Genomic DNA, 24452 nt, shown 5'->3' on the forward strand with positions numbered 1-24452 from the left:
TAAAATTTTTAATCAGTCGTTTTAGTAAATACTTTTGTAAAATTAGCCATTTTGATAAAAAAAAATCCCAATGATTGTGCAAAAGAGGAAAAAATTTAAAAATTACTTTTTTTTATCCTTATATTACTAGCTGAAAAGACAAGTTTATCCCCATGAGAAACGCTCCTTGCGATTTTAGCTTTTGTTTTTGAAACGGATGTACCAGCGTATTATAAAAACACATCATCCGATTCAAACTGCACCCAGCAAGCAGACAAACATCCTATCAGAAGTTCAGTTCCAATCATCGGCGATTCATCTAATCTCACTACAAAAATGTCAAAAGCAGTGGTGGTTTTCGACTTTGATCGAACAATCATCGATGAAGATAGCGATCGTTGGGTAATTACCCACATGGGTCTCACTCCTCTATTCAATCAGCTCTATTCCACTTTGCCATGGAACTCTCTCATGGTCAGTCCCCTTTTCACAATTTCTTCTCTTCATTCATGTAAATTCATATTAACTAGAATGTGCACGTGCAAATGCACGTGTTATCATTAAAGATAGGATTATAAAATACAGTTTATAAATGCAGATAGTCTTTAATAAAACATAAAATAGTAACAACAACAAAAAAAAATTTAAAAAAAAAATTGGTTAGTAGTACTCCAATATTTTTATAGAAGTGATTACCAAGTTATTAGTTACTAAAGATTGATTTCCATGGATAATCTAAGAAGAGAACAAAATTCCATAAATATGCTACATGTTAATAAAATTATTGATGTATCTAGACCTATCAAAGCTGACTCGACCCGAACCCAGTCATTAAGCGATCCGTTTTAACCCAAAAAAATGGTGACCCAAACCTGATATGACCCGACCCGATACCAACTCTAGACCCTAGTGAATCCGAGAATTTGAGACCCGAACCGAACATCAACTGACCTAGAGATGACATGACCTAAATATAACCCGTGAATTATTGACCTGAACCAAACCCGACCTGAATCGAAATTGACCCAAACCTGTTTAACCCGTCAAACCCGAATGTAACTCATTACTAACCCACCCCGAATTTAACCCGACTTGTTACTAAACCGACCCGAATTTAAACCAACTTGTTATTAACCCGACTCGAATTTTACACGGCCTGTTACTATCCCAACCCGATCTGTTACCAACCCGATCCTAAATCAAAACGACCTGTTATTGATCTGATCGAACCAAATTCAACTCGTATTGTTCTTAACCCATTTCGAACTAAACCTAACATGTTATTGACCTGATCTAATTTCAAATCAACTAACTTAAATTCAATGTAGACCACATTGTTAATATTGATCAAATTATATAGTTATATAGTTATGTTGATTCTGTTTATTTTTTATTTTTTTTTATGAAAGTATTACGTATATCTTATCAAAACTTATTTGAACTAATTAGCTCGAATTTGAACTTATCTGAAATTATTTCTCTTACAATAAATGAAGAAATTGGAGCATTTATTCTTAATATGAAGTATATGACCTTTGTGACCTGACTTGAAATCAACCCGAAACCAAGATTAACCCAAAATTTAATTTGAGACATGAACCCAAACACGACCCGACTTAGAAATGACCCTATTAGAACCCGCAAAATTTTACTTGAATCGAACTCAACTCGAACCCGAGTATGGCCCGATCGACCTGATTATAACCTGCAAATTATTGACTTCAACCGAACTCGACTTGAATCTGAGAATCACTTGACTTGGAAATGACCCAACCTAATTATAAACTGCAAATTTTTTACTTCAATCGAACATGACTCGAACAGATCGATCTAAGAATAACCAACAAATTATTGACTTCAACCGAACTCGACTCATACCCTAGAATGACCCTAACTTATTTTAAGCCATGAAAACCCAAATTAAACCCGACCTATTATTCACCGACCCGAATGTAACCCAACCTATTATTGACTTGACCTAAACCTGACCCGCATAAATTATGACATTAATCTGGATTGACCCGACTCGATGTAACACCCCAATAATTCTCCCTTTTTCAAACCACTTACTTTAAATAAAATAGTGGAGAACCATTGACATGTTACCGCCACGTGTTAAAACGTTAAGGCTTTATCAAAGTATCGCAGCGGAAAAATCAAACTTAAGTATTTAAAATAACACAATTTAGAAAACGAATAAGTCAAAGCTTACAAATTGGAACCATATAAGGCCCTTATTTAAAACCAAACCAATATTAAAAATCCAAAACATAAATGAAATTGCAAAGCATAAATAATTTCAAAGAACGAATACACTCAATCACACCATCCCTTGACAATGCGATTGTCAAATCCCGAACTGCACATCATCAAGCTAACCTGTGCAATACTGCTCCCCAATAATACAAGTGTAATAATTGGATCATCACAGGGTCATTGAAAGGCGAAGGCCATGACCAAAAGAAAACACACACAAAAGCACGCAATCAGCAAAGCTGAGTACATACAAGCTACAACATACCAAACCTAGCATGCTCAATTAATTAAAGTAAATAAACATACAACACGAATTCATTAATCAAGACTCCACACTTAGACAATTTAATTGACTCAACATACTTACTAAATTCCAAACACTTGACTCATCATATTCAATTTAATTAATTTAATTTAGTTTGGAGTAAGCAATAGACCAGGTTGTCCAATCCAGGTCCCAAATGACCATTTGAAATAAAAGTTTAGCGCGATGCAAGAATGGGCGCGACTCCATTCTCACAAAGTTAGTCTAGGATAATCAACATTACTAGCTCAATTAAATAATGTAGTTCAAAACTACATAACACATTGTACTCTGAAAATAACCTTTATCAACTCAACCTCGAATAATAATACAAACCTTTACTCAACTCTCTATCCCGTAAGTGTGCCATGCTCATTGTTCTATACCTAGCCTTGGACATGGGTAATTCGAATAAAACCAACAAGTATAAAAACTTGAATACTCCCAATAACCAGAAAACACCTTAAACCAGACCACATACGGGCCAATTCCCACTGTAGGGGACCATAGAAAAATAGATAAAGATTGTACCTCATTCCTAACTCATGATCATTATCTCATTACCAACATACCAAGGACTAGGTCTATAACGCCGAGCCTCAAACCAATAACAAAATAAATAATTCTCAACCTTTTGATCTCACACATTGATCAAATAACCATTCACAAATTAATTTATAATATCTCAATATTGGCACATGTTCCCAAATAACATAACAATTCGATTCATAATGTCTCAACTCTTAAAACACATACTAATAACCCAAATATAATCATATCTCAACCCAAAAATAATACTCTGCATTAATAATCCTAAAACCTCAAGAACAATACTCCCTATAGCAATAACATTAAAAAAAACCCAGAAATATAACACAATCATTCAATATAACAATAGTAGCAAGACAATTAAATCAGATCATATCATAAAATTATATACGTCAATCATATATACATACACTCAAGCATATGAATATCCAATTATACAATAATAATATAAGGTAATAATTAATAAATTCATTCCATTTAAACCATTAAATTCCAATCCTTTAATAATCCAAATGTGGTTAACAAACCAATCCAATAAAATATGTTTGTATCAACATTCCATACAAATAATTAATCCAATATAATTCAACATGTTTGCATCCATAATTCCATACAAACATAATCAATTCACCAAAACATGTTTCATAAACATAAGCACATGAATTAAATCAATGCGTAACCAAACAATTTTCATCCAAATGTTCCCTAATCATGAAACTAAGTTCTTTCCTTTTTGGTACCTAACACGATACTACTTATAACGAAGTAGACATGTACGTACCTCGTACAAACAATCCTTTGAGCCACTTTTAATCACTTAAAATTCTCCTAGGGAATAATCATCACTTCCTAGAAAACAACCAACAATTAATATTACTATCCCAAGTAATTTCCAACAATATAATATGATGAAAAACTTATTAAAATAAATAAAACATATTTATATGCTTAATTAACTTTAAACATAATTAATTTTATTAATCAAACTCAAGGATAAAATTTTAAAAATAAAAAACTTCGTTAAAAATGAAAAACTGCCCGAAAATCATATTTAGAGGCAGAATTTGGCCACGAGAGGGTGGTGCTCACTACCAAAGGTAGTGAGTCTTTCTTAAAACATCGTTTCCACATGGAAAACACTACTTTTTTGTCAAAATCGGATGAGTTCAGAACCTGATCGGGATTAAAACGGGATTAATATTAACGAACCGAAATCTAAACATTAAAATACGAATTTACGTGTTCAAAATAATCTGGAAACTAATTAGTAGTATAATCACCAAAATTTCAAAACATCATTACTATAAAAGCCCTAAATCAATTGTTCATAAAAACCCTAAAATCATGATTTTCAATAAATTGAAACCCTAGGTTTATAATTCATAAAATATGAAATTTATAACATAAATATAATCTGAAATTTATAATCTTTATACCATTAAAATATAATTTAATACTAAAAATATAATCTTTATACTAAAATCAAAACCCAAAACAATTAAAATAACATTAAGCAAAATAATGAAACAAAGGAGGATGAAAATAAGACTAACCTTTTGTGTGGGGAAATTTTGGGGATGTATGGGGTATTTATAAGAGAGAGAGTGGTGTAGGGTTAGTTTTAAGGTTGGGCCTCATAAAATTAATGGGCCAATTAAGAAAGGAAAATGGGTTTGGTTTGTTGGACATAAATTAGTGAAGAAAGGTTCATAAAAAGTTCTTTGTAATAAAATCGTTCATCAAACCCAAAAATAATTTGAAACTTTTGAAATTAAATCCGAAAAAAATACAAATAAATATTATGAATAAAATATAATTTCATTAATAATATATTTAAAAATACGGGGGATTACAATCTACCCCTCTTAAAAGAAGTTTCGTCCCGAAACTTAGCACAAAATCCCATAAATTGCAAAACTTTTGCATAAAGCCATTTCAAAAAATGTCAAAATTATGTTGCTGGAATTCCAATTGTGTCATAATATCGACACTAATACCTTATCACCATTCCAATTTACGCACTTCACTAGATGCGTAAACAAATAAAATAGCTATGAAAACCATCAAAACACCATAAAATAGCATAAAATAGGGTAAAAAAAAAACGCGAAATTATACGCATTCTACCCCCCTTAAAGAACAAGAGTTACGCCCTCGTAACTCACCTCATTAAACAACTTAGGTTATCTCTTTCTCATATCATCCTCGGCCTCCCAATGGCTCATGTTTTCCTCACTTTTCGAGTATACCAAAATATCATCAATAAAAACAACTACAAACTTGTTCATGGAATACTCGATTCATCAAGTCTATAAAAATTGCAAGTGCATTGGTCAACTCAAAAGACAAAACTGTAAACTCGTAGTGCCCATATCTAATCCTAAAAGCAGTCTTAGGTATATCCTTATCAGCCACTCTTAATTGATGATACCCCGAACGTAAATCAATCTTGAAAAACACACTAGCTCCCTTCAATTGATCAAACAAATCATCGATCTTGGGTAGTGGGTACTTATTCTTTATTGTGACATTATTTCAACTCTCTATAATCGATCCACAATCTCATGCTCCCATATTTCTTCTTCACAAAATACATCCAAAACTCATTCACAATTGGCACATCTTCCACATTCACTTACTACTCATTTCCAAGTCTTGCACACAACAAAAGAACAAAGGATGCCCCTTACGTACAAGTTTTGACAACTTTAACGCAGAAATAATCCCAATACCATTTGGTTTCCCAAAACGTCTGTAATACACAATCTCCCCCAAAGAACTCCTTAAGTAAACATTCTTTATCTCACAATCAATCTTATATTAGCTTATAAGTGGCTAACCAATCTATTCCCAAAATGACATCAAGGTCATCCAACTCAAATTCTATAAGATCAGATGGAAAATCAGTCTCTCCAATCCTCAAAGGTAAACCCTTATGTATCTTGGTGCACCTCACAACCTCACTAGTAGGCAAACTAATAAGCAAGTCAATCGAATTTGGTTCAACTAGTCCTAATAGCAGCAGCTAAAGCATCATTGTTAGCCATCCTCCTTCTCTACCTAGAAATGTAACACACTCTTAGGCTGACATCAGCGCGAAAAAAACTCTTCTTGCTTAATAAATCACATTCATAATCATCAAATATATATATTAAGGTAGAAAGGTGGACACGGCCACACAATCGCCCCTAATAAGTCACTTTCAAAGGAAATGATTATTTATTTTTAATCATTCCTACGCACACGAAAATTAAATAAAATAATTCCCTTGATTCAATTCCACCAAAATTCATGCATCAAGTGCATAACATCATTAAATTAACACACATTAGTAGACACATAATTACATGCTTCACACAAATAAATTAAATCATTTAAACATTTCACATTACACAAAGAATCTCATTCCATTCCATTCCATATGACATGCTTTAATCCTTAAACATGATACTAAGTGATCACTCAAGTTTGCACCATTACATGAACATACACAATTAAATAACTTGCATGATCACTTCATACAATATAAAAGCATTAAGTAATTAATTACAATGCATAAAGAAATAAATAATCTATTCTATACGCCCTTTCTAATGCTACCCAAATCTCACCGATAAGCAAAATAAGCACACAAGTTAGGAATAAAAATAAATAATTAAATTCATTTTATTTCAAAATAACAAAAATACTTTGAAAATATATAAAACAAATAAATAAACTTTTTTTTATTAAATGCCGAAATAAATATATTAGAATAGAATAATTTTTGAAAATCTAAGTTAACTTTAAATAAGGTAGTCGAATAAACTCATTAGATTTAAAACGTTAGGCGCCTAAAAACTTTAAATTAATTTTAGTGGTAATTAAATCGAACCTAAGCTCCCAGATACCACTTTGTAACACCCCAATAATTCTCCCTTTTTCAAACCACTTACTTTAAATAAAATAGTGGAGAACCATTGACATGTTACCGCCACGTGTTAAAACGTTAAGGCTTTATCAAAGTATCGCAGCGGAAAAATCAAACTTAAGTATTTAAAATAACACAATTTAGAAAACGAATAAGTCAAAGCTTACAAATTGGAACCATATAAGGCCCTTATTTAAAACCAAACCAATATTAAAAATCCAAAACATAAATGAAATTGCAAAGCATAAATAATTTCAAAGAACGAATACACTCAATCACACCATCCCTTGACAATGCGATTGTCAAATCCCGAACTGCACATCATCAAGCTAACCTGTGCAATACTGCTCCCCAATAATACAAGTGTAATAATTGGATCATCACAGGGTCATTGAAAGGCGAAGGCCATGACCAAAAGAAAACACACACAAAAGCACGCAATCAGCAAAGCTGAGTACATACAAGCTACAACATACCAAACCTAGCATGCTCAATTAATTAAAGTAAATAAACATACAACACGAATTCATTAATCAAGACTCCACACTTAGACAATTTAATTGACTCAACATACTTACTAAATTCCAAACACTTGACTCATCATATTCAATTTAATTAATTTAATTTAGTTTGGAGTAAGCAATAGACCAGGTTGTCCAATCCAGGTCCCAAATGACCATTTGAAATAAAAGTTTAGCGCGATGCAAGAATGGGCGCGACTCCATTCTCACAAAGTTAGTCTAGGATAATCAACATTACTAGCTCAATTAAATAATGTAGTTCAAAACTACATAACACATTGTACTCTGAAAATAACCTTTATCAACTCAACCTCGAATAATAATACAAACCTTTACTCAACTCTCTATCCCGTAAGTGTGCCATGCTCATTGTTCTATACCTAGCCTTGGACATGGGTAATTCGAATAAAACCAACAAGTATAAAAACTTGAATACTCCCAATAACCAGAAAACACCTTAAACCAGACCACATACGGGCCAATTCCCACTGTAGGGGACCATAGAAAAATAGATAAAGATTGTACCTCATTCCTAACTCATGATCATTATCTCATTACCAACATACCAAGGACTAGGTCTATAACGCCGAGCCTCAAACCAATAACAAAATAAATAATTCTCAACCTTTTGATCTCACACATTGATCAAATAACCATTCACAAATTAATTTATAATATCTCAATATTGGCACATGTTCCCAAATAACATAACAATTCGATTCATAATGTCTCAACTCTTAAAACACATACTAATAACCCAAATATAATCATATCTCAACCCAAAAATAATACTCTGCATTAATAATCCTAAAACCTCAAGAACAATACTCCCTATAGCAATAACATTAAAAAAAACCCAGAAATATAACACAATCATTCAATATAACAATAGTAGCAAGACAATTAAATCAGATCATATCATAAAATTATATACGTCAATCATATATACATACACTCAAGCATATGAATATCCAATTATACAATAATAATATAAGGTAATAATTAATAAATTCATTCCATTTAAACCATTAAATTCCAATCCTTTAATAATCCAAATGTGGTTAACAAACCAATCCAATAAAATATGTTTGTATCAACATTCCATACAAATAATTAATCCAATATAATTCAACATGTTTGCATCCATAATTCCATACAAACATAATCAATTCACCAAAACATGTTTCATAAACATAAGCACATGAATTAAATCAATGCGTAACCAAACAATTTTCATCCAAATGTTCCCTAATCATGAAACTAAGTTCTTTCCTTTTTGGTACCTAACACGATACTACTTATAACGAAGTAGACATGTACGTACCTCGTACAAACAATCCTTTGAGCCACTTTTAATCACTTAAAATTCTCCTAGGGAATAATCATCACTTCCTAGAAAACAACCAACAATTAATATTACTATCCCAAGTAATTTCCAACAATATAATATGATGAAAAACTTATTAAAATAAATAAAACATATTTATATGCTTAATTAACTTTAAACATAATTAATTTTATTAATCAAACTCAAGGATAAAATTTTAAAAATAAAAAACTTCGTTAAAAATGAAAAACTGCCCGAAAATCATATTTAGAGGCAGAATTTGGCCACGAGAGGGTGGTGCTCACTACCAAAGGTAGTGAGTCTTTCTTAAAACATCGTTTCCACATGGAAAACACTACTTTTTTGTCAAAATCGGATGAGTTCAGAACCTGATCGGGATTAAAACGGGATTAATATTAACGAACCGAAATCTAAACATTAAAATACGAATTTACGTGTTCAAAATAATCTGGAAACTAATTAGTAGTATAATCACCAAAATTTCAAAACATCATTACTATAAAAGCCCTAAATCAATTGTTCATAAAAACCCTAAAATCATGATTTTCAATAAATTGAAACCCTAGGTTTATAATTCATAAAATATGAAATTTATAACATAAATATAATCTGAAATTTATAATCTTTATACCATTAAAATATAATTTAATACTAAAAATATAATCTTTATTCTAAAATCAAAACCCAAAACAATTAAAATAACATTAAGCAAAATAATGAAACAAAGGAGGATGAAAATAAGACTAACCTTTTGTGTGGGGAAATTTTGGGGATGTATGGGGTATTTATAAGAGAGAGAGTGGTGTAGGGTTAGTTTTAAGGTTGGGCCTCATAAAATTAATGGGCCAATTAAGAAAGGAAAATGGGTTTGGTTTGTTGGACATAAATTAGTGAAGAAAGGTTCATAAAAAGTTCTTTGTAATAAAATCGTTCATCAAACCCAAAAATAATTTGAAACTTTTGAAATTAAATCCGAAAAAAATACAAATAAATATTATGAATAAAATATAATTTCATTAATAATATATTTAAAAATACGGGGGATTACACTCGAGTTGTTAAACCGCTAATTTAATTGACCAACAAATATCATCTTCATAAAGCCAAATTTCAAAAACAAATTTAATAGGCATGATGATGAGTGAATAAACAAATCAAACGCAACAAACATATGATTATGCTACATAAATATATATAAAAAAAAAAAAAAATCAATTCCTCTCCTTAATCACATACTTCCTTTCCCTACGTTTGGTAATTAAAGATCAAACCAACATTATTGCTTCCTGTCCAAAAAAAGAAAACCAACATTATTTATCTGAATCAGTACATTGATAACATTCATTATAATCATACGTTGATAATTCGTTATATAATCTGTAAATTAAAAGTTTATAATCATATACTAAACCGGGAGTCCTCATACTATATCACATAATATGCATAACATTATAAGCGAGAATTGATTACTTACCGAATCAGAAACCGAAGATATCCAATACAATAATCTACTATATCACCAAATTTGATTTTGTCTTTGTTTAGAATTTTTTACTATGAAGTATGAGTATTGATAAGTGTAGTAGTAATCTTAAGTTTGGTATTTTATGGATTTATGGGGATTGAAAATTAAAGTGGAGGTGTGGAGTTTTACAACTGCTTAGCACGTTTAGTGGTTTTTTCTTTTATTTATTTTTTTTTTTATTTTTGAAATGAGATTAGAAATAGATTATGATAAGGCTGATATTTTTTAGAGAGCAGTTAGTGGATAGTAAATTGTATGTAAACTACATACGTGTGTAACCTTTTTTTTTTAAAAAAAAAAAAATTTAAATAAGTGAAAAAGGCGGGAGTGAATGAGAGCTTAGGATTGGGGGTTTGGAGGATTCTCGTGAAAAGTGACTCTACAATTATAATATAGATAAGTATATAGGTACCACCAATTGTATATTGATTATGTCTCGATAGATTTATGATCGAATCCCGTCTACATCATTGACCCTTTGCGGCTTGTGTAATTTTATAAAAAACAATTAGAATATATGTGATTTCTTTACATTGGAGAAACATGATTTCATTAGTTTACAATTGATTAAGGTTTGTAGCATCGAAATTTATACAGAATAGGATGATGGAGGAGCTTCATATTCAAGGGAAAACAGTTGAAGATATTGGAGATTGTTTAAAGCAAATGCCATTACATCCGGAGATAATATCAGGAATTAAATCTGCTCATTCTATGGGGTAGAATTATCAATTATGCTCATATAAATAAAACAGGGTTTTCCCTGTAATTGAGGTTTTCAGTTTTTTAAATTTGACCAACAATTATTGAATTATTAAAGTATAATGTGAAGCTTATGCTTTTAATATTTGTGGCTTTAGGTGTGAATTGTGGATTGTAAGTGATGCGAATCAATTTTATATCAAGACGATAATGGAACAATATCACTTGTTAGGATTCTTCAAAGAAATAATTACGAATCCAACGTTTGTTGATGATGAAGGGAGGCTTAGGATTATGCCGTATCATGATTCCAAGTTGCGTCCTCATGGATGTAATCTTTGCCCTCCCCACATGTGCAAGGTATGTGTTGCTTATGTGACTTTAGTTGATAGATTGTAGATTTTGTAGGAATGTTAGATATGAGTATGATCACATTACGAAGCATATGTGTGCATATGGAATTAATTATCATTGGATTCTCTGGACTATTTTTTTTTTTCCCACAAACTGAATGTAGTTACTAAGGGAAATTATTGAATTTTTATTGCAAAACTAATATGTTTCCTATTTCCGAACATCTTAACAATGCTCCACTATTTGATACTCCCTCCGTCCTTTAATCAGATTCCTACTTCTCTCTATTATGTGAGGAATAAATGCTAGAAATAAGAATCTAATAAAGGGACGGGGGAGTAACTTAATACTTATGTTTCACTATGTTACTTTACTAGGACCATTGGTAGGCAATTGAGTAGTTACTGGACTTACGAATTCCACTTCCAATATTTTAGACATGAAGAAGGATATAATTATGCTTAAAGTTTGGTTTTGTCTCTTTGCTCTATATTGGTTTTATGTTTCTCAAGTTGTAGTTTGTGCTTCATGATATTATTGAAATGCCAAAGCAACAGATACTGTCTCTACTCCAATAGTATTGTCCCATCACTAATCAATGCCATTAGCCCATTACTTTCAACCTAAAAGGTTTGGTAAAGATATGATTTTGGATTATCTGAGTTTGTTCAAATGACAAACCATCATATTAAACTCTAAATCTTCAATTGTTTACCTTGAATGATTCAGTATCTTCATTTTCAATCTCCACCGCTTCATATGGAATTTGCATACGCAAGACAAACCAAACTGTCACCAAAACAAGGGAAAGTTCTCAGGTTTACAAAATTTTTGACAAAATTGAGTTTTACAAACAATAAGTAGAAAGAGGGTAAGAAATAAAAACTAAGCTATGCTCAATTCAATACCTTAAGCACGTTAAAAACCCACTTATCAGAGAGGGTGACAAGAGCAGAAGAATGGGAAGGAGTGTGATGATGGTGAGAAGTATTTCTATGAGAGGTTTCATAAGAATGAGTTAAGCCATATGCCCATGTAAACCCCTCTCTCCCACCCTCCAAAAAAAAAAAAAAAAAAAAAGAAAAAAAAAAGATTTCTGAATCGTTAGAAAGAGTTAGATATGCTTCTGTTTATAAGGTTTGGTGAGAAAATTGTGATATGGGAAAAGGAAGGGGTAAGAGCTAGAGTGTGATGATGCTATGAGAAGTGACTAATCAGAATAATGGTGCAGAGTGGAAGAGCAGGGAAAAGGTAGAATAAGATTTTGAGTGTGATGATTAGGGAATGGCAAGTCACGATGTATTGCTTACAAAAATATAATATGAAATTCTGGATGAACCTTTTATGTGGGTAAGAAGTATTGTAGCATAGTAGGGTAATTTCCTTTGTGAGGTAGTGAAAAATTCGTTCGTCCTGCATATGTTTTATTATCTTTAGCCTCACTTTGACAATTTTGTTCAATGGATGGGAATATAGTGAATAAAAGGAAAAGAAGAAAGAATGAAAGAGAACCAAAAAAGGGAGGTGAACCAAAGCTTCTATTTGAATTTGTGATGAGCATATACTATCTAACAGGATCTGAAATTACTCACTACATAACTAAATACGGAATATATTATAGATCTCTGGGAATTACCTTGTATACATGCATTTATAATATCATATGAGGGACCATGGCCCTTGCTAGCCCCTCCATAGCTCCATTCCTGTTTAGAGGTGCTTGTAAAGGAGTCACTAGAAGCACCACATAGCAGTTACTTTGTGGTAGGATGGAGGAGAGTGTTTTTCTTGTTCCTCCTTTAAAAGGATGTTTTTTGTCAGCCTCCAAGGGATTCTGGGATTTTGTCACATTGAGGTTTCGGCTGTGGACATAATAGTACCTTTGTTTCCAAATTGGTTATAACCAAGTGAAATTTTGCCATAGCTTCAGCTCCAGAGTTGTAAACATGCTAAAGTAATTACTCTAGAGGAAAACAAAAACACCCTAAAAAGGCATGATGCTTCAAGCTCTTCATCCTATGATGGTTGTAGTTTAAGATAATAGGAATGTTGAGGATTTCGATGCCAAAGAACTACTACTCTCAGTAAACTTTAAAGATAAGACATCAAACTTTCGCCATCATGGCCTCTTGGGTCCATAAACAAATGCTTGCCAAAACTCAAATAATTAATTTCTCAACCCCCCCACTTTTTTTTTTTTTTTTTTTTTTTTTATTTTTTATGTTTAGCCTCCAATTGCATAACATAATGGCCTTATTTAAAAATCCATTGTTGGTTATTTCACTTAGCTAGTATGACTAAGTGTTGTTATTGGTTGTTTCTAACTATGTTTGGTACAATCAATTGATTGGTTGTTGACTGTATAAAATGACCTATTGACCTTAAAACACATTGATATATTTTATTATCTTTTTTAAAGTAGGGATAGAAAGGTAACTAGTAGGAAAAATTTACATAATATAAGAGCATCTTTTCATTTTTGGCAAAAATGCTGGCTTTTTATCCAAGTGAAAAATCATTGTCCAAACGAGTTTTGACTAAACATTGAAGGAGCATTGAACATGATGTCTCTAATTAGGGAAACCAAAAAAAATTAGGAAATAGGGGTTTGCATACCCTTTCCCTTTCTTTATCCCTCCCCCAAAACAATCAACCTTAATTTTCTTCCTTTAACACCGTTGAGCAACATCAAGTTTTCTGCCTGAAGTTATTGTAAGGCATCCTTCAGCTTTAACTTGCTGTATAAATTTTCAGTTCAAATATCTTCTAAATCCTGATATTAGGAATATAAATACCGTTTGCCTATTCTAGGGACCTCACTATCTAAGATTAAGGATTAAGGGCTCCTTTTATTAACATATAGGATCCACTGCTGCAAGAGAGTAGTAATATCTCCTGTAACTTTTCCCAGGTGGTCTATTCCTTTCCAACCTTCCTACGTTAACTGGAGTCTGGAGCATTCCGGATTTTCTGATTTTAGTCAAACTAATATCTCATTCATCATAAGAGCCAATTTTCAGCAATATTATTGGGGTGATCTTCCAAATTCTCGTTGTCCAAGGCTATCAATCTTTATCACTTCTAAGTATACTAAAAACATTAAAGCATGTTTTGATTTGTAGGAAAATGCTTTATATGATTGTCTTTAGATCTGCTATAGATTAATATCCAACTTGCAGTTACCGTATAGAAACCCCAAGAGTTTATATTACATAGAGATCTCAGCAAATACATGTATGCAATTGGTGCTTGCAAACATTGTATTCCATTGGTACAAGTGAAGACAATTTTTTGAAATCTGGTTGCTTCTTTAGACCTGCAATAGCTGATGATGACCTATTTGAGGAAATTAAAGCATATCTTTTGTTTTTTCAATGGCGAGTTTCATTGGTATTCCCTTAAAAAATTAAACTTACTGTTAATTCTCGGCCACCATATATGCTTACTCATTAATCAATTTTTGCAACTTCTAACAGGGACTGATTCTTGAGCGTATACAAATTCCTGCTGAAGAAAACGGGAAAAGTACTACCATCTATATTGGTGATGGTGGAGGTGATTACTGCCCAAGTTTGAAACTCAGAGGAAATGATCATGTCATGCCCCGGAAGAACTTTCCTTTGTGGAAGCGTATCAACAGCAACCCTTCCCTCGTCAACGCCAGTGTCCATGACTGGAGCAATGGAGAAGAGCTTGAATCTACCTTACTCCATCTTATAAGTACAGTTGATGGAAACCCTTCCTTATGCGCTTCTACTGCCTTCGATTTAACGAGCAAGGTCCAGAGTAAACCTGCAACAACCGTTGAATTATGTCATAGTCTATGACCCTCGGATTTTTGACAAGCATTTTTATGTAAATCATCAAATGTCAAGTATTTGCTGAATCATCATTGAACTGATAAACTTTGCATTACATAGAAACTGGAAAGAAAAACACATGTTATACAACTTCTTATTATTCCCATAAAGGATATTTTCATTTACATGTATGTCAACTTAAAGATTATAGCAATTGATTTCAATTGTAGACTCTAAACTTGGGTGCTTCCTCATCAAAACTTATATCTCGAGATTGTGGTGGTGAAGTAGTGATATCACTCCTCAACTTGAATCCATTTGGTATAAGCCGGGATCAAATGTTATAGGGCTCTCAATGAATACTGAATTTACAAATAACATCCAAAACCTAGCTTAGAAAGGCATTTTGTGTACAAAGACAAGTATTCTTTAAAAGCTATAATAATTAAATAATTAAATTCATGTAATCATGCATAATTTCATAATAGGCACCGAACTCCCGCCAGCTTTGATACAACGGTCACACTCCAGCCCACTTCCTCTTTTACCAGCCAAATGATTATGTAAATATGTCAAATAGGAATTGAAGTACATTAAACTATCAATAATCAATCTATCTATTCGTATATATACTAATAATAACCGCTGATGTCATCATTATCTATGTGTCATTTTTTTATTTAATTTTTTCCCTTCAAAATACAAGGATGATGTCATTTTTTTTTCCTTTTTAAGCTACTCTATTTGACATAACTTTGAAAATATATTCCATTTGAATTTTTAAATTTTAAATTTTGGGTTTTCTACACATATTCAGCTATTTAGTTATTCACGAGTTGTTAACAATAGTTAATAATATAATTTAGTTGAAATTTCTTAATTAAATATGAAAATTATGCACTTTCGAGAATTGTATATATATTAGTAAATTACATGAGAATGAAGGATAATTTAAGTGGTTACAGCTTCCCTCTCGATTTCAGATGATCTTGGGATCGATTCTCACCCCTCCTTTATGATGGCTATTTAAACACCGAAAAAAAAAAAAACATTTTTCCTAGCATTATTATAGATTAATTTTTTCAAATTCAAACAGCCTAACAATTTATTTGGACATTATTATAAATTAATTTTTTCAAATTCTAAGATAAAAAAAAAATGTAGGGGAATGAATTTAAAGATAAGGAAGAAAAGAAGAGCAAATACAAACATGATGCCAGCTCAGCCAAAAAAATGGACCCACCAAAAGACAACAATGATTGGTGCCCACCAAATATAATTCGGCCACAAAAGAAATGTTGCTTAAGCACCAATCACGGCTTTCCCAAAAACAGACAACAATGACACCGCACATATACACTGCTTATTGCCTTCCATGTGAACTGTTGCCCAAAATATTCATGCATACCTTCGTTTTACTTTCATTATACTTCATCTACAGTTCCAGATAAGCTTCAGGATTTTGTTCCCCGAATTGTCTGCTTGTTATCGTTTAATTGAACTTAAGAAGTAAGTTGAAAATTTATCCTAAAGGTGATTGGCCGAGCAACTTTCTATTGTGGTGATTTTGTTAACCAAATTACTCCATGATTTATGCAATATTCCACTCGGAGGAAATCTTTTTTTTTTTTTTTTTTTTTTTTTTTATGTCAACCCAAAAGTAACAAACTATTTATGCAGATTAAAATTGAAAGAAACAAAAGGAGCTTCTTTGATTTGATACATAAAATAATTTGTTTGATTGAAGACTCAAAGTGATGGATTTGAATGTGTTGGAAAGAAATACAAGTATTTTGTGAATGAAGAAAAGTCTTAACACTTCCACCAGAGGCAGTAAAAACTCATAAATATGCTCTTTCATTATTAATTTCTCGCCATCATAAATGGAGTTCTATAGATTTACAAGCAAATAACCATTGTCCGTTTGTTTATGAATGACTACAAATGAATGAATAATCCCTCCCTATATATATATATATATATATATATATATATATATATATATATATATATATATATATATGTTCCTTTCTATCAAAAACAATCCTACATATCTACAATCTTCCAACTACAACCCTCATTCGTGATCCAAAAAATAATGAAAAAATTACAACAGAAAGAGTGGGAAATGCAGGACATGCACCCTGAATATCACCCATTGCTATGACTGCAAAGAAATGCGAGTCTTTATTGGTTTCAGCTTCAATCCCATGCTTTCTGGAGAAAGCAACTCTGGAGAGATGCATGATGGGCTGAGAGGACTTCTCGGGCTTCCACTTAGCTGAGATGGCCGATAGAATCCATATCCCATGACGAAGTACTCCAATGGTATCAGCATTGCATGAGGCTGCTCCTCTGTTACCATTGATCCACAAGCTTGTACCTACAAAGATCAACCCTGTGTAAGCAACTCTACCATTGTGTACGTCATTTTACTAACAGGATAAAATAATTCCTATATGATTTGTTCACATGATAAGATGATCAAAAAAGTCATCCCTTTGCGTAAGTACCTGATCAAAAAGCACCTATGTCCCTCTAAAAGCGACACAAGTTTCAGTGTTTCACCATACACCCAACTTAGACTCCTAGAGCTGCATGTCTCGCACCCTCTCCCCCCTTGGCCCTAGTGAACTTGTAATTTATAGGTTCGTAAAATCTATTGTCCCAAATGTCAGATTAACTTGGCTTAACTAGTTTCTAAATTGAAAGTTTGGACGTTCTCTACACTATCTACCGAAATGAGATAATATTGGAAAAAAAACTCTCGAGCTCAGTTAACCACAAGACAGATGAGTTTCAAGTGAGCTGGGTTCCATGTACATACCTCAACCAATGCACTGCATCTTTTGTCTAGTTTTGAAATCATGTGAAGAGCCTCCGCATGAAAAGATGATTCATCCCCAACAAAAATCAGCGTCCGACATTTTAGTTTTTTCAATCCTTCGCTGATGTCAGGTCTCCTGCTTATTTAAACAAAAACGGAAAAAACAAAGGATTAGAAATGTTGTGAGTAATTCATAATATGGTGGAAGCTTGACAAGCAACGTTTGCTATAGAACATACCCATTCATTGTTTCAAGAAACCGTAAAACATTAATGCTCTGCCTCTCATCTAGCAACTGAAAAGACAAGGAGCCAGTAAACATGTCATGGTCTAAGAAAATACGAAGTAGAAAGGAAAAAAAAAAAAAAAAGCACCAGAGAGAATAATGACCCTTCGGCATGCTTGAACTATGTCTGATTCCGGGAGTTCTGCGTTTCCACGAACTTCCTGCATATGGAAAAGTATAAAATTAACTACCACAAGGTAAATACTAGTGTGGACTAGAAACAACTAATTACTACCTTACTGAAGTAGCGCTTCAGCAGACATTCCTTCACCAAGCCACATATCCCATAGAAGTAAAGCAAGTTTGACAAAACCTGTAATTTATTAAATTGAATCAGATTATACAGTATAGAACATGAATTACATTGTGAAAGATATAACTTATGACAAGAGGAGGAAAAGAACCTTATTATACAACCATTCAGTCCATGAAGGTCCTTTGCACAAAGGTGAAACAAGTATCAAACCAAGAACACGATCTTTGTACTTCAGCTGCAACACCAATAACCCTTGTTAACCAGACAGATTAACTTAAGAAATTATTCAAAAACCTTTAAAGTATATGCAAACAACATACAGCAAATAGGGTAAGTATGTAAGCTCCTGCTGTCACGCCCATACACATCACTGCACCAAGCCTAGACAAGAACAACTGTTGTCAGAATTAACTTAATTGGAGCAAAGAAAACAACTACAAGCAACAGCACCAGAGAACAATAATCAGCTGTCACACATAGTCCTAGCTTACCCAAAAAAGTTAAGAACCTCAAGAATTTGATCAGCTAAATCTTCAGCTGATGGCACAGGTTTATCTGGACATAAAGCAGCAGCTCCCAACTGCAAGAACTCTTGACAAGAGTTTCATAGGGTAAATGTGAATAATAGAATAACCAAAGTCGTCTAAAGAAGAACGTCTCACGATTACAGGAAGAAAAAAGACAGATAAAAGCAGAAGACAGTATATATGAAGATTTACAGACCTCGTGTCCAGGAGGGCTGATATGGTAAATGCAAAAGTTGTGGAGCAGCATAGAAGCGGCCTCAGGAAAAAAGAATAATCCTTGGAAACAAGACATGTCTGTTCAATAGTCAGAAGACATTACACATATAAGAACAAAGGCAGTAAGGTTACAGACCAATATTAAAAAATTAAGATGAGGAGGAGATGAAGAAAGGGAGAGCAAATCACGTCATGACAATGATCCTTCCATTACAAAGATTTGCAAGTAAGAGATAAACAACACATTACAATACTTACGATTCAAAGCCAAATCAGGATATGTAACCAACGCTGGCTTATCTCTGTCTCCATACACAATGACAGACACAGGGCCGCATCCTGTTTGTATGTGGTATTCCTGCAATCGAAAATTACCATACTGCATCATTAAAAGCAACAGAGGACTCACAAAACAGGGATGAACTATGAGAAATGGGTATCTCAGTTTGAAAATTAGTGCTAATTGCCAGAAAATCATTATAAGATAATGCACAACCTAAATTAAAGGAAAAGAACGGACACTTAGATAAAGTCAAAAGAAATAATTTGTCATGATATTACTTTGATTAAAAAAATAAAATTATAGCAATATCCATAACTTCTTGTTATGTGATAGAAAACAAAAGCAGGAATAACAGATAGAATTTCACTCAAAAGTGGCTTACCATGTGCAACAATGCAACTAATTCTCTGACTACTTCCAGAAACAAAACTAGATCTATACATACAACTTCAGTCTTATACAACAGAATAATGTCACCCTACTCTTTCAATCACTTCTATAAGAGGCTAAGAATCAAACTCAGAAACATTATGCTTTACTTCAAATTTTAACCAAACTATTGCATTATAAAGTTGCTACTTTGCTGGGGAAATTAAAAGTGAAAGAAGAGAATAAAAGTGATGATGACAGATTCTATAAAAAGCTGACATTATATTTTAAGGGAAAAAACATTTACTGATATGAATAATTGTTTATAAAGTCAAAAGCATATAGCATAGATTATAGAATAATGTAATTCAAGAGCATTAGCTGTTTATTGTCTTATGTAGTCAGAGTATCATCAAGCAATACAATTACTCCCTCGTCCTCAATTAATCGTCCTGTTAGGCTTAAGCGTGCATATTACATATAACAAAAGGTAATCAAAACCCGAAAATCGAAACCCAAAAATGATATTTCCAAATGTAATTAGAGTGACAATTACAGCAACAAAACTAATAAATTTCAATAATTACCAACCTCATTGAATTTCCCAACATAACATAAAACAAGAAAAGTCAGCAATTCAGGGAAAAGAGCTATCCTAGCAAAATTCAAGTAGAATTCTAGTAAAACAACACAAATGGTATAAAATTACAAATACATGACTAAATTAAGAATTTCAAAGAACAAATTATCAGACATTAAAATTCCAAAAATGGTGGGAAGGAATCACAAAATTACAACTCCTTAACTAGCATATTGCCAATCGTTTGTACAAATTCCAAATTAAGGGTTTTTCAATCAAGAAATTCAATGCATTTTGGGGATAAAAACCAACCTAGAAATGGGAAATTCAATAAACCCAGAAAAATTCCACAAGATCCAATAAAACCCAGTTCCTAAAACAAATTTAAAAACCAGAAAAGACATAAATCCAGAAATGCAAGAACAATACCACTCAAAAAAAAATCCCCAGAAAACAAACAATCAAGATTATACATTTACTCAAAAAAATCAATAAATTAAAGAAAGAATTAAAACCTTTCCACCAAGATAAATAGTTTCCATATCAACAGAAACTGAATCACTGCCGCAAAATTCCCCCATTTTTAATTACAATTGAATTATTTTTTAAGGGGGCTCTGAAAGCCGCTTCTAATGGTAACACCCCAAAACTTTGCCCAGTTTCTCTTCCTGTATTCGTTGATGAGCTTGAAGAAATTCAGACCTCAAAAGCTTTTAGATTGATTAAATCATGTACAAAGTTTCAAACTTTCTCTCTCTAAAATTTTGTGTGTGTTCAACTTTCTCTCTCTAAAAGCTCCGAAGATCCCTGCGGATTAATCTTCCACCGACGCCTTTTTGTAATTTTTTCTCTCAATAGTTCTCCCTCGTTATAACAAAGTGATTTTCTCTTCATTTCATCCAACCTTATTAAATACTAGACCTCGATATATTTTTATTTTATGAAAAATGTTATAAATAACCCAAGTTATATGTAAGTATTAAATACGCTTTAAAATCAATTGATTGTTGGTGCAGTGATGATTGAGATAGGAATGACCCGTGTTCAATCCCCCACGACAACAATTAGGAGGGAACTTGAACCTAATTATTTAAAACTGATCTCAAATTCGAATTAGCCCAAAGGGTGAAGCGAGTGAAAAAAAAAAAATTAAAAACACTACAAAATTATTTAAATTTAGGAAATTATGACAAAAACACAATAATCACTACATATAGCATTACCCTTATTTTATTTTATTTTATTTTATTTTTAAACATTTCAAATTTGTAATACCTTGTTTATTTTATTACAAAATTTATTATATATATTTTAAGTATCTCACTTTAGCTATGTTTTAATTCACCTTATTTAAGGACCATATTACTTATTTCATATTACTAATTTATCATTTTGTTTGCGATTTTTTGTAGCTTTAATTTCATGATGAAAAAAAATTAGGAAAATTGCATATTAAGCCTTGTAAACAAACTTCACTTTTTTTTTCTTTTTTTTTTTTTTTTTTTTTTTGCTAAACAAAAAGTATATATTATTACTGAAATTAAATTATTTTTTACTAAACTGAAGATAATCTACCAAGTAGTTAAATTGTTCTTACTGAAATGAAATTATTTTAGTGGTTCTCTAGTGTATTTCTTTTTCTAAATTACTGATTTTTATTGAAATGAAATTTTTTTGTTGAATTGGATTTTTTTATTTTTATTTATTTTTTTGCTTAACTAAACTCATTTTTACTTACTCGTAATATTTTGTGAAGTATTTTTTAAGGTAAAGTGAACAAGTTCTTACTCCCTTTGTTTTTTTTTAATGTATCGCTTAGTTTTGCACATTTGCCGAGGTTCACTTTAATCATTAATATTTTAATTATATATTAGTAAAAAAAATTTAAATAAATTATAAAAATAGACATTGTAACCATTCCAACAATATATTCCACAATAACATTTTTTTTTATACATTAGTAAAAGGAAAAAAAAAAATCAAATCAAAGGTAATAATCAAATAATGTAAAATCCCAAATGGTACATAAAAAATAGAGGGGGTAAAAAAATACACATCAATACAAAATCTGATAAGAACTTATATGATATTTATTTTCTATTAATATACATCAAAGTTTAGTCAAATTAGACAAATAATTAGATCACATTAAATACATAATTCAGGTAAAAAAAAAAAAAAAAGGGTGAATTAGACATAACCTTAAATCGTATAGATTCAAGTCTTAGCTTTGGAGTTGTATTCAAGTATATATAAAATTAATTATTAATATTTTGTTTATATAGTACTTTTAATTTATAAAGTTGATTGGTCATTTAGATACGTATGTCTTATAATAATGTTCTAGGGAACAAAAAAAATTATTATCAAGGCTCTATTTTAATCTTGTTATTAAAATAAGCTAAGCTAAAGTATGTTTGTAAAAGTTTCATTTAGAAATAATTTCAGTTTTCTCAATTCAATTCACTACTAATGTAAGATCTATTAATTTTGTACTAGTGCGATTCAAATTGAATAATAAGGCCAGATAAATGAAAATTATATGAATCATTAGCATATCTTCATTGTTTTATTTTAACTTAATTGAGATATTATTGAGTACCTGAACTTAACTTGTATAAATTAAAGTTGTTGATTTGCTATAGTGGAGTACTTTTGAATTAATTGTTTTGTTCATTTCATTTTATAAAATAATTCATTAAGTTGAATTGGGAAAATTGTGATGGAAGTTTAAGTCGGGAATTTTAAAGCTACCTAAATTAAATTCACTACTACTCTCTCTATTTCTATTTGTTGATTTCATTATGAATCATTTTGTGTAAGACAATGGTAAGAATGTAACCGAAGCAAAAAAAAAAAAAAAACCGAGTGTAGTAAATTTTAATAATTTTAAACACAAATCGAATAAAACTTGATGAATTAAACTCATGGAATATTATATTCTAAGTGAAATTAAAAATAGATGAATAAATAAAGAAAAACATTTTTTTTTATTAAAAAACAAAAAAAAAAGGTTAAACGACGGCGTTTGGGTCGGCTTGCTAAAATTGTTGACCGTTGAGTTGGAGGCATCAATGTGTCCATTTTGTTGTTTAAAAAGAAAAAATGACTTTTTCAACCCCAAATAAAATTAATTATAAAAAAAAAACATGAAGTGAAAATGACGTGTTATGGTCCATACCAAGTAATGGTATGAGAATCCAAGTAATTTAGGCTGGATGAACTGTTAACAGTTGAGTAGCTTTTGGAAGGTTTTATTTATAAACACATTTTTTTTAATTGATTTGAGAAAAATGCCAAAAATTTTAAATTCATCTAATGTCTCTCTCTTAATATTTTTGTCATTTAAGACAAAATAAAAATTCTTGATTCTATCAAGAGAATTTACAAACATAATAATACTCCTACTATGTACGAGTATAGGTTATAACCAAAGTGTTTCTATCAGTTTTTTCCATGACTTTTCTACATATTGATGTGGTCACTATAAATCATTATTGAACATTTAGGTTTAAGCCAAATGACATGAATTTTTAGCACAAAAAATCATTATCTAACATATATATATATATATATATATATATATATATATATATATATATATATGTCTCACATCGCATGGCACACGGGTGATGCACGGGGCGAGTTACTATACGAGCAGATTATATATTTCTATAAATAAAATTCATATTAAAATCTCACTTCTAAAATTTTTATATTCTTATTACACGGAGTAGAAAAAAGTCCAATTATCTAACATACAATATATATCTATGTCTCACATCACATGACGCTCTCTTAAACATACAGTATCATACACTACAGGAAAAATTGACAGGAATAATCCCAACTTTGCCTCA

General features: G+C 31.4%; 2 protein-coding genes and 1 long non-coding RNA gene across 4 annotated transcripts; 1 reads left to right on the plus strand and 2 right to left on the minus strand.

The window, feature by feature from the left end:
* The first annotated feature begins 287 nt into the window (after window positions 1–287).
* Window positions 288–15477, plus strand: LOC145578959 (thiamine phosphate phosphatase-like protein). Its single transcript, XM_081636255.1, has 4 exons — window positions 288–453; window positions 10990–11111; window positions 11253–11454; window positions 14925–15477. Exons 1-4 carry the CDS (start codon window positions 316–318, stop codon window positions 15273–15275), a joined length of 813 nt encoding a protein of 270 aa, XP_081492381.1. The 5' UTR covers window positions 288–315; the 3' UTR covers window positions 15276–15477.
* LOC145578960 (uncharacterized) lies at window positions 10112–13324 on the minus strand. Its single transcript, XR_014098949.1, has 3 exons — window positions 13085–13324; window positions 12164–12237; window positions 10112–10153 (listed from the first exon to the last, which is right to left on the minus strand). It is a non-coding gene; the product is annotated as an uncharacterized LOC145578960 (long non-coding RNA).
* Window positions 15478–17077: 1600 nt separating the features above from the next.
* Window positions 17078–21485, minus strand: LOC145578961 (protein NDL1-like). 2 transcript variants are annotated; one of them, XM_081636256.1, is made up of 11 exons: window positions 21108–21485; window positions 19619–19718; window positions 19341–19438; window positions 19109–19197; window positions 18938–18998; window positions 18766–18852; window positions 18597–18674; window positions 18466–18522; window positions 18315–18370; window positions 18076–18211; window positions 17078–17631 (listed from the first exon to the last, which is right to left on the minus strand). In XM_081636256.1, exons 1-11 carry the CDS (start codon window positions 21171–21173, stop codon window positions 17410–17412), a joined length of 1050 nt encoding a protein of 349 aa, XP_081492382.1. In that variant the 5' UTR covers window positions 21174–21485; the 3' UTR covers window positions 17078–17409. The 2 variants fall into 2 exon arrangements, with proteins under 2 accessions (XP_081492382.1, XP_081492383.1); XM_081636257.1 differs by lacking the exon at window positions 21108–21485 and adding an exon at window positions 20026–20327.
* Between the last annotated feature and the right edge of the window lie 2967 nt (window positions 21486–24452).

Source organism: Chenopodium album, chromosome 14, assembly GCF_948465745.1.
Source record: "Chenopodium album chromosome 14, dcCheAlbu1.1, whole genome shotgun sequence".
NCBI lineage: Eukaryota > Viridiplantae > Streptophyta > Magnoliopsida > Caryophyllales > Amaranthaceae > Chenopodium > Chenopodium album.